The sequence below is a fragment of the Vanderwaltozyma polyspora genome, genomic scaffold, assembly GCF_000150035.1.
Source record: "Vanderwaltozyma polyspora DSM 70294 KpolScaffold234 genomic scaffold, whole genome shotgun sequence".
NCBI lineage: Eukaryota > Fungi > Ascomycota > Saccharomycetes > Saccharomycetales > Saccharomycetaceae > Vanderwaltozyma > Vanderwaltozyma polyspora.
This window is the reverse complement of record NW_001834500.1, coordinates 1-10,895: the sequence shown is the minus strand read 5'-3', so window position 1 is coordinate 10,895 and position 10,895 is coordinate 1. Positions and strand designations below refer to the sequence as shown.

Sequence of the window (10,895 nt, the reverse complement as noted above, 5' to 3'; positions counted from 1 at the left end):
TTTTGACTCTATTGAAAGACACCACCGCATTTTGGTAGAATAGTGGCTATTATCTTGTGAACTTCTGTTTCACCACTCTGCCTCTTGTACTTGTTGTTCGGAGGCTTTGAATGTGCGAGGAGGCTTATTGAGAAATGCACATTTAAGTTTCCTGAGAGAATTAATTGAAAATTACAGAGAGACATGCTTTAGATATAGTTGAGCTTTGCCCAAAACGGTATAGTATTGCCTTATACACATCGAATATGTCAGTACAATGTGAATTGGCTTGAATGATATTTTTGACTGGAGTATCTTTAAGGGGCTTAACCATTTTTGTAGTGCTTTGCTGTTAAGATCGAAGATTGGTATATTTCAAAATCATTAGAGTTAAGATACACATAATCCCATATAAATATAAATATATATATATATATAAGATGACAAGCAGATGAGAATATCCTAATTATAGTTATATTTAATGTCGGTTCTTGCGAATCAACTATCACTGTTACGAAACAGTCAAGGTATCACCTGAAATTGAATTCAAAATGAAGGTGACTATAGAAAGTTTTGTTTGCTTTGTTTCTTTATATGTAAGCTTGGTATCTTCAGCAGCAATTGAATTACCTACATTTACTATTCCATCCTATACCATTCCGTCCTATACTATCCCATCCTATACTATCCCATCCTATACTATCCCATCCTATACTATCCCATCCTATACTATCCCATCCTATACTATCCCATCCTATACTATCCCATCCTATACTATCCCATCATACAGTATCCCATCATACAGTATTCCATCATACAGTATTCCTTCCTACACAATTCCATCATTTACAACTTTGACGTTCAGCTATGAAACCTCAATACCTATCCCTTCTATACCATTTACAGTATCCAGTTTTAACACTACACAAGATAATAAACCATTAATTCATGCTACTCCACCAGAGGGTTGGATGAACGATCCAAATGGTCTGTGGTATGATTCGAAGGACGAACTTTATCATATGTATTACCAATACAATCCAAATGATACAGTGTGGGCTTTGCCAATTGTCTGGGGTCACAAGACTTCAAAGAATTTAACAATCTGGGATGACGCTGGTATTGCCATGGCTCCAACCGACACCATTACTGGTTTCTACTCTGGTTCTGTTGTTGTTGATTATAACAATACTTCTGGATTCTTCAATTCCTCTACTGATCCAAGACAAAGAGCTGTTGCTATATACACGTACAACACTCCAGAAGCTGAAGTTCAATGTGTTGCTTACTCTTTAGATGGTGGTTACTCTTTCATTCAATATGAATCTAATCCGGTTTTATCTAATAACTCTACCCAATTCAGAGATCCAAAGGTTATCTGGCATGAAGAATCTCAAAAATGGATTATGACTGTTGCTAAGACTCAAGAATACAAGGTTGCAATTTACTCTTCATCTGACTTGAAGGACTGGACTTTAGAATCTGAAGTTGAAAAGGTCGGTGTTTTGGGTTACCAATATGAATGCCCAGGCTTGGCTAAGATTTCTCTACCAGATGTAGTATTGGAATCTGGTTCAAACAACAAAACTATTCCAAATTCATCCTCTTCTAAAGACGCATGGGTGCTATTTATTTCTATCAATCCTGGTGCTCCTCAAGGGGGATCCTATGTAGAGTATTTTATTGGTGACTTCAATGGTACAGTATTTACCCCATTCAGTAGGGAAACACAAGCTTTAGATGATGGTAAAGATTATTATGCATTCCAAACATTCTTCAATTCTCCTGACAATTCTACTTTGGGTGTTGCTTGGGCATCAAATTGGCAATACGGTCAATATGTTCCAACCTATCCTTGGAGATCATCAATGTCGTTGGTGAGAAATTTAACATTAGAATATTTCCAAGCTAACCCAGAATCCAAAATTCTAAAACTTAAATCCCAACCAGTTATTGATTATGATTGTTTCACTTCTAATTCAGACGTCATTAAATTTTCAAACTTGTCATCTTTATCTACTTTGGATTCTATTTATTCATTCTCAAATTCCAGTGAAGGCATACTCGAATTTAATCTAACTTGGTCAGTTAACAGCTCGAGTTATGATAATCATGATTTTGCTGATTTATCATTAAAATTAAGAGGTGGTTTAAATCCATTTGAGTATTTAAGATTAGGATATTTGGCTAATGTAAACAGTTTCTTTATTGATCGAGGCCATTCTACTAACAATTGGGTCAATGAAAACCCATTCTATACCAATAAGCTTTCAGTTAATTTACAACCGTTTGATTATGTTAATGACGAAATCAGTACATATAAAGTATATGGTATAATCGATAGAAACATTATGGAGTTATACTTTAATGATGGTTTTCAAGTTTCGACAAATACCTTCTTTTTTGGAGATTACAACTATATTTCATCTGTAGAATTGAGCGTTGGAAAAGATGGAGTATTTGATATTCAAGAGTTCAGTGTAAGACAACTACATTTGAAATAAGTACTGATGAATGAACATTTTGTTTTACAAATTTCGACTTAAAATTTTGTTTCTTTAATGATAGCTTTTATATGTACTGGCAAATCTAGTTATGGGAAGAAGTTTATATCAAGATCTACTATTTTTTCCAGATTTTATAATTGTTTTTTAGTTCTATAGTAGCAACAAATCTAATTATTTTTTCATAAGATCATAATATTATATGAAATTTCCCTATTGCAAGATATAAGCCGTTTTGACAAGTTCAGGACTAAAAAAATTCCGGAAAGCTTTAAATGTTCAATGGTAGTGATTGAAGAGGTGATTCATTTGAGGGATAATCCTTGTTGTAGAGACTAGTAATGTTATACAGTACTCTGCTATTTTTAACCATCTTGTATAGTTCAGTTATCAGTTGCTAGAATGAAGTTCCGTTGTTTCTTCATAGATAGCTCGAGACACTGATAAAATCCGCAAACAATGGAAACGTCTGTGTCTCATATAGCAATACATATTACTATAACATCAAATTGGGTTTTATTTGTTAGTCACCGATGTATAGTTATTTCCAGGATTATAATGGTCCTGGAAGTGTAATGCTCTAAAATATTATCGGCATCATGGTTTTATGTTTATTGTAATGAAGTTGTAAATAATCTAGAATCTCCCTGTTCTTTTACTACATCTAATAGAAGTATACACGGTACATTGGTGGTGAATAATTCTTATAAGCTTTTTATCTTAAATTTTCCAATTTTCCTCAAGACGATTGTCTTATTTTCGAACAAGAAAGTAATGAATGGCATGAAGTATTGGCCCTTCTCTTGGTACTTCTCTAAGTTTACATTACCTCGATCCACGTGAGATATATCGCTACCAAAATATCACCACATTCAAATATAAATAAAATGACAGCACCACAGGCTTGCCTTAACCATACTCAAACATGTAGTATAACCCATTATGACAACACTTCTAATGTCACAACTACATTCCATCCCTCCAGGAAACATATAAAAGGACTATGAAAAGTTATTTTATCCAATCCTGATTTCTGTCATTATAAAGTTGTAATGTAATATTATTTATTACGGATATATCCACTAGATACTTCTTTTAGAAGATACCAGTTCGAATACTCATATATACTTTAAATGAATTTTCATTTTATTGTTCTATTATTACAAGACTAACAAGTCTAAAGAGAATACTCATCAAAGCCCTTAATTTATATTGCTATACATGTCTATCAGGCTTCTCAAGTTACTCGTCAAAGGTTCAATACTAGTAATTAAGTGAGGGTCATTGAGTTTCGGTACTGAGTAGGCATGGAATCCCCTTCTACGCCTAGCTCTTGAGGGTGAAAAAAAAGAAATTGGGAAAAGACCATTTCTTCAGGATTGTAGGTCTGCGGAGATATCTAACCAATGAGTTTCGAAATAGTAAAAAACGATTGTACATTAAAAAATACTACAGAAATCACAACCATAGCAACCATGAAATATAAAATTTGTCTTGATGCAACAACTATTCGGTTGCATGAAGTGTCAGGAGTGGTATTGCATTCCGTGATGTTTATTCTCATTTCAGGTTCTTGCAACAACCAAACTAATAGAGATCCTTCTTACAATCTACGTCTTCCTAAAACTAATTTATATATATATATCAACCATTTGTTAAGTATGGCTTCGTTAAGTTTTTCTTCTACTTTAAAGCTCATCGTTAATTTTCTTCACTTTCTAGTTCACTCTTTTTAATATAGAGAGGGCAGTAATAAAACATTAAAAATGAAGACATCTTTAATACAAATTTTTACTATCTGTTTCTTTTTCCTAAAATACGCATTGGGAGTAGAATACTGGCAAGTTATTGAAAATATTGCTATTGGTAATATAACTGTCAATGATGGTACAACTGGTAGCTTTAACTACTTCAAGGCAGCACCATATGGAGCAGAATTAGATGTAGCACTTGACAGTTTAAACAATGGTAGGGTTATAGCTAATTCTATTGAGTTGTATGAATATGCGGTTTTGGGAGAGCGTTGGGGGGATGCGGTTTTGTTAAACATCTTCATTAACCATAACGGACAAGCCCACGACTACACCAATGAGGACGATACCAAACTTATTTTGAAGGAAATTAGTGGTGGAAATAAAACTTACTATGAAATTTGGGCCAACACTTCAAGCTCCGGGAAACTACAAGAGTTTTATGAGAGTATGTTGACATCTGACTAGGTATTCGGGAAGGATAGAAATATGTTTCATAACGTATTCCATTATTAATCATGTTAAAAATGGAACAGGTTTTTGTCTATTTTTATAACATTTTTGCGAAGTGTTTGTTAAATGGCTTCTTGATTTATTATTAGAATGGGTAATGTCATTAATTCCAAAATCAAACAAGATTTTCTATTCTGAATCAAGGTGCCAACGAATATCTCACTTATTAGATAAATATATAGCCATATATGTATATATATGTATTATTATTGTTAGACTTATATAACTATTTTATTAATAAACATCTATATGTATTTTGCTAACAAAAGATAGCCTCATAGTAACTTTCATCAAACCTATCTTTGTAATAATGTAGAAAATCAAATAATGGAAACTATAAGGGTCACAATCAAACAAGATGTTGCAGTAAGCATAATTCAATAGGAAAGGAATTATCTACAGAACCAATCAGGAATCAAAAATATCAATATTTGATTGATAGAAAAGAATTAAAAAACTTTGACAGACAGGAAGTTAAACACAAATGTGAAATAAAAATTATCATTAATGGTTGCCATTCTAAGGTTAATAGTAGTATAAATATATTTATTTTTATATATGTATTGCAAAGCAATTCCCAAACCATGGTAAGAGAAAAATTGATCTTTATATAAAATGGAAGACAGAGCATAAAAATATGAATAATAGTCGGTAAACTGTTAGAACTGTTCACATGAGCACTTAAACGGTTGTTATTCCCAGTCTCACTCATATATATATAAAACTTTGATATTATTTATTACAGTAGAAAAACTGAAACGTCTATATACTTTCAAATGTATGGATATTTAGCATAACTACAATTTACTGTTCTGTTCAATTCTTGAGTTCTGTAGTTGAGCCTTGTTAGACATCATTGGAACTTGGCCAAATAGGGCTGATAATAAAGAGAAGATGATTGAAATAATTAGAAAAGTAATGGAAAACACGTTTGGACCTGTTGTAAAAATTACAATAGCAATAGTTCCTAATAGCCAGATAATAGAAAGTATAAATACCACTTCTGGGTTCACTTGATTTCTAATCAGATTAAAGAAACGGTAGAGTGAATATAAATAAATCAATATGAATACTCCACAGGCGAAAAAAATGAGTCTCCACAGTGGAAGAAATGATATATTTGGTTCGATGGTTATTCTCGACATTTCATTTCCAGGCTCACCTTCCTCCAAAAAGAACTCAAACATTTGTAGGGTTCAAAATTTTAATACAGTGCTAATTGTCAACAAAGTAGTTATATAATCTAAAGCTATGAAAAATAATCTAAGATTAATTTTAATAGAACCTATTCTTCCCTCAGAAATAATTCTTATCTCGTTCCTTAAATAGCTTCCTTCATCCAAAGGACATAATCACTTAATTTACCTCTGGTATTAGATCTTTTTTGCAAAACAATGAGATTGGGTATATATAAAAATAGTACAGGTCTAGCCAGGACTTGATAGACAGGGAATTACCACCCTTGGGTTATATTGGACCTTTTAAATGCAAAATGACAAGTCACGTGGACTTAGTAATGATATTAAATAGGTATTTAATAAAGTATCTATCCGCGAGCTATGTGTCTCATAGATATAAATATAGATATAAAATATTGGAAGTCTATCTGGTCTCCTATAAAAGAAGTATCTAGTGGATATATCAGTAATAAATAATATTACATTACAACTTTATAATGACAGAAATCAGGATTGAATAAAGGAATTTTTTATGGTCCTTTTATATGTTTCCTGGAGGGATGGAATGTAGTTGTGACATTAGAAGTGTTGTCATAATGGGTTATACTACATGTTTGAGTATGGTTGTAGATATGTGTGTGGATGTCATATATATTTGAGTGCTGTCATATTATTTGTGTTTGTAAGCGGTGATGTTTTGGTAGTGAGAGAGCTCCAGCGGGTCGAGGCGGGGTAAGCTGTTGGAACTACCAACATTGATGAGTTTGTTGAATAATGGAAGTAAACAGCGTCTATAAATGAGAGCCACATAATAAAAGAAAAAATATGAATAACGACATTTATTTTTTCTATCATACAAAGAAATTGGTACCTCGCTCTATTTATTGCTAACTGTCTAGATAATAACTTTCAATAATTTACATTCATTTGTATAAAAAGACTAAGACAAAATAATTTATTAAGAGCTAATAATATATTCATCGAATTAATCAAACAAGATATCAATTCAAACTAGGATTAAGTATCTATAAACAACTTTTATAATTTTAGATTTACGCACTCATTACCATAGTTACATAGTTTATCAAGTACCCTACCTAAACTTTTAGTTATTGGGCACCAAATTCCTTATGTATAACTAGCAGGTTTATCGTTGTATACGGTAAATATCCAATACTGTTTCACATATTTTTTTTTGACTGATCTAACCAACTTCGAGATGCAGCACATCGAATCGAACATATTTTAGAAAGATGAATCTGAATAAACCACATTTGGGATATTTTATTGCAAGTTTAATAACAATCACCACTGCTGGCAGATTAAATTAGGGGGGAAATACACCTCAGAAGTACCTTCGATTCTATAAATTGTTTAATTTTTTTAGCATTCCTATGCCCTCTGATACTTCTTCCAATACGTCTTCTGAACCAGAATTTTCTTACAGAATCTCTGATGGACTATTTATACGAAGGAAATATGAGGAAGGGAACTCTGGTTATTTCTATCTTAACTCTACTATAGTGTCCTATAAAGATCATTTAAAATTTCTAACCGAAAAACAGCAGACTGAATTTAATGGCAAGAATTTCTTGGATTCAGAAAAATTGTTCCAAGAGTACCCCAATCAAACCTTTATTCCGTGGTCGTGCGAAAAATTATTCAAAAATCTTTTTGGAAATACCAATACTATCTTTATGGGAGGGCCTCAAAATTTAAAATATGATTATTCACTACCCTCTGGATATGAACCAATTTCTTCCGAAGATAATGCGAATCAGCTCTCAAAGTACAGTATTATTCCTATTCAGTACAATAACGAACCTAATAAATATTTGTACTACCAGTTATCTGACCCATTAGAAACTTTTATGAACTTAAAATATAGTGCTGAAAGTCCATCGGAAATGAGGGGTTCAACATGTTGTAACTCCCGTCGTGACATAATTTGGGATATTAAAAAGGACGACAGTCTTTCTAAAGATGAAATCTTGGATAAAGCACCTCATTGTTTCGATGATATGAGAAAAAAAGCTGTAGTAATACCATCGATGGATTTAACTGTTGAACCTAGAGATGCAAAAGCATTTCCTCAATCAGTGGATAAAAGTGACAAGTTTGTCCCACCATCTACAGATGTAGGTATCATCATGGCTTCGAACCTGCGCACACAGGTTATGAACCGTGCATATGCTACCAATATAATTCCCATTAAACTATCTGACACCCAAAACTACGATATTTGGTTTCATTACTTTATACGGGTAGTTGGTCGCACCAGTCCTATTTGGAGAGAATATGTTGAGACTGGAGATATCAACTCTGTTAGGGTAGAATATGGATTTACTGACGCTCATATCAATTCGATAAAGGATGACTTAGATTTTTATCTTATTTCGCTTATTATCAATAGTGTTTCTAAAGAAATTGGAAAAAATATTGAAACAAGCTTTTTTACTACTAAAACAGATGGTCCAACCGGGCTTTTACTTTTACGTTACTTGAAATGCAAATATGCTAGGAAATGCCTTAGTTCATACATGCCAATTTTTGAGCAAGTAAACTCCGCTGTGTCTAAACCTCCAGATGATAGGGTATTATGGGCGAAGAAATTCATTGAGACAGTTTATAACTGTAATGAAGATCTTGACCTTAAAAATGTTGTTGAGGACCCAGTTCTTAGAGCTGCTGTTATTAATCATTACCAGAAAATGCAGGAGTCTGCTGCGGCTCTATTGCTTATGGCCATCACTCCAGAATTGGAAGAGAAGTTTGGTGACTTCCACGGTTCAAGAAGTTCTGTTCCATACCATGAAGTAGAAAAAATGGTAGAAAGACTGGAGATTAGCAAATCTTCTGATTCATCTACTAACACCGCTGCTTTTGTTGCTCAGAAGAAGAAATTCTACAACAACAGCAATAATAATAATAAGAAGAAAACTGTTTGCAAAATCTGCAAAGCTTCTCACAATTTGGAAAATTGTCCCGAAGTTCAAAAGTTGATTAACAAGAACGATTTTTCTAAAAGAAACTGTGCACTTAATAATAATGGCTGAAATGTTAATATGTGTTGACTCAGGTTCGAAACCGATAATGAGCTATTAACAGTTTCCAAGTTATCATTTATTTGTTGATTCATGTCAAATTATTTTATTGGGAAGCTAATCCTTGTTTGTATTATATACAATTATAGAAGGATTAAAGGGAGGGCAGTAATAGTTTCAATAAGACAAAACACTATCCCTTTATATAACTTAAGGATTTCATCTAATCAATTCAATTAGATGCCAGTTATGTTGGCTGTACTGCCTTCCTGGCTAAGCTTCTAATTCTAACGATATTACAATTTGCACCCATTAAAATGATGATCAATTTCAACCGATGAATTGAGAACAATCGACGGGGTGTAGACGGGCAGTAGTTTTGCGCATATGAGTTATCAATGTCAATTTGATAATTACTGTCTGCTTTAGTAGCATCAGTGCTTTCATTTGGTAAGGACAGAGGATGTAGAGAACGTGAGGAAACAGCCGAAAACTCTGGTAATAGAATGCCCCCGCGAATGCAGATATATAACTGGAGTAGCACGGTGTACCATTCAATGTACCGGTAGCAAACTTATGAGTATCTACAGTGAGGTCGAGGCCTTCAAGCAGAAAATTAGATTCATCAATAGTAACTTGATTACTAACAAAAACTTTGCCGGACTCAAGTTAGAATATTCTATAGCCATTGTGGTCAGAGTCGTAACCGAGCATTACAATTTGAATGTCATCTGAAGCAAATTTCCCTTCACGAAGTTGGTGTGGAATAGTTGCGGCGGCCACACATCCAAAAGTACGTAAATGATTAAAACTATTAAGTGGTAATTTAATTTGATTCCACTCAGATACGGGAATCTTATTCTTTCGGGATTTGATAAGAATTTGATTAATGAAGGAAACTTCACACAACACAGCTTCACTCCAGATTGATGGGGTAGCACAGTCTGAGATAAGCAAACATATCAAATAATAGCAGTCGAGACAAATTTTTACATCAGAATATAATAGGGGTCACAAATGGCAACGAAAAACATTTGTATTACATTAGTCTTGGACAAGGATTGATCGAGAATGTACAGTTTCTTATACAGACTTCCAATCTTGATTAGTTTCATATTGGTAGATTACATTTAAACATTTGTGTGATCAGATGAAAAATAACAATCCAACTTTTTGGAGGTTTGACGAATGGAAATTAAATTAATTAGTAAGTCGGGGAACACGAGCAACGGCACAAAGAGTTAGTCCAGCAACCCTAACATAACCTCAACCTCTTATTTTAACAGCACCGGCTACACCACTAATAGTACCGTTATTTATGGACGGCCTAAATTTAGAGATCGATTCTCTGTTACATGATAAGTGAGTGTTACATCCTGTGTCTACAACCCAAAGAGGTAGAGGAGAAAATATTGGAATTAAAACAAAATCATTGAGATTAACAAGCCATCCAAACTCCCTCAACTTGAGCATCTGAGATAGAGCCTGTCGTGTTATAACGACTGATCAACCCATTTTCCCAGATCTCTTTCTCACTTAGTTTGTTTGTTGTCCTGGATGCAGTCCTTTTAGTATCGGGGCATTTCCAAGTGGCGTGAGAACATTTGCAGATCTTACTGATATGTTTTTGCCTATTACCGTATCATTTTTTCTTGGCAACAAGAGCAATGACAGCTATGTCAGCTGCAGAAGACTTGTAAGTCTTAATCATACTGGATACCTCCTCGAAACTAGAAGTATTCTTTTGACCAAAAAAATCAAAAAACTTTTCTTTCTAGTCAGGAGTGATACCCATTAACACAATGCCATCATCAGAATCTTATAGCTTTCTAAAGTATGCTATAACAGCTTTTTTGGTAGTCGGATAAGAAATTTCGTTATTCAACCGATCTAAATTGTGCATTGAATTGACAAGATTTCTAGTTC

At 33.5% G+C, this 10,895-nt stretch overlaps 2 protein-coding genes across 2 annotated transcripts; both read left to right on the top strand.

The window, feature by feature from the left end:
- Positions 1-530: 530 nt before the first annotated feature.
- On the top strand, positions 531-2,483 carry Kpol_234p2 (uncharacterized protein; the record flags this gene model as incomplete). Its single annotated transcript, XM_001642240.1, has 1 exon — positions 531-2,483. The coding sequence occupies one exon, from the start codon at positions 531-533 to the stop codon at positions 2,481-2,483; it is 1,953 nt and encodes a 650-aa protein (XP_001642290.1).
- Positions 2,484-7,319: 4,836 nt separating this feature from the next.
- Kpol_234p1 (Tkp5 protein) lies at positions 7,320-8,981 on the top strand (the record flags this gene model as incomplete). The annotated part of the gene is made up of 1 exon (XM_001642239.1): positions 7,320-8,981. One exon carries the CDS (start codon positions 7,320-7,322, stop codon positions 8,979-8,981), a length of 1,662 nt encoding a protein of 553 aa, XP_001642289.1.
- Between the last annotated feature and the right edge of the window lie 1,914 nt (positions 8,982-10,895).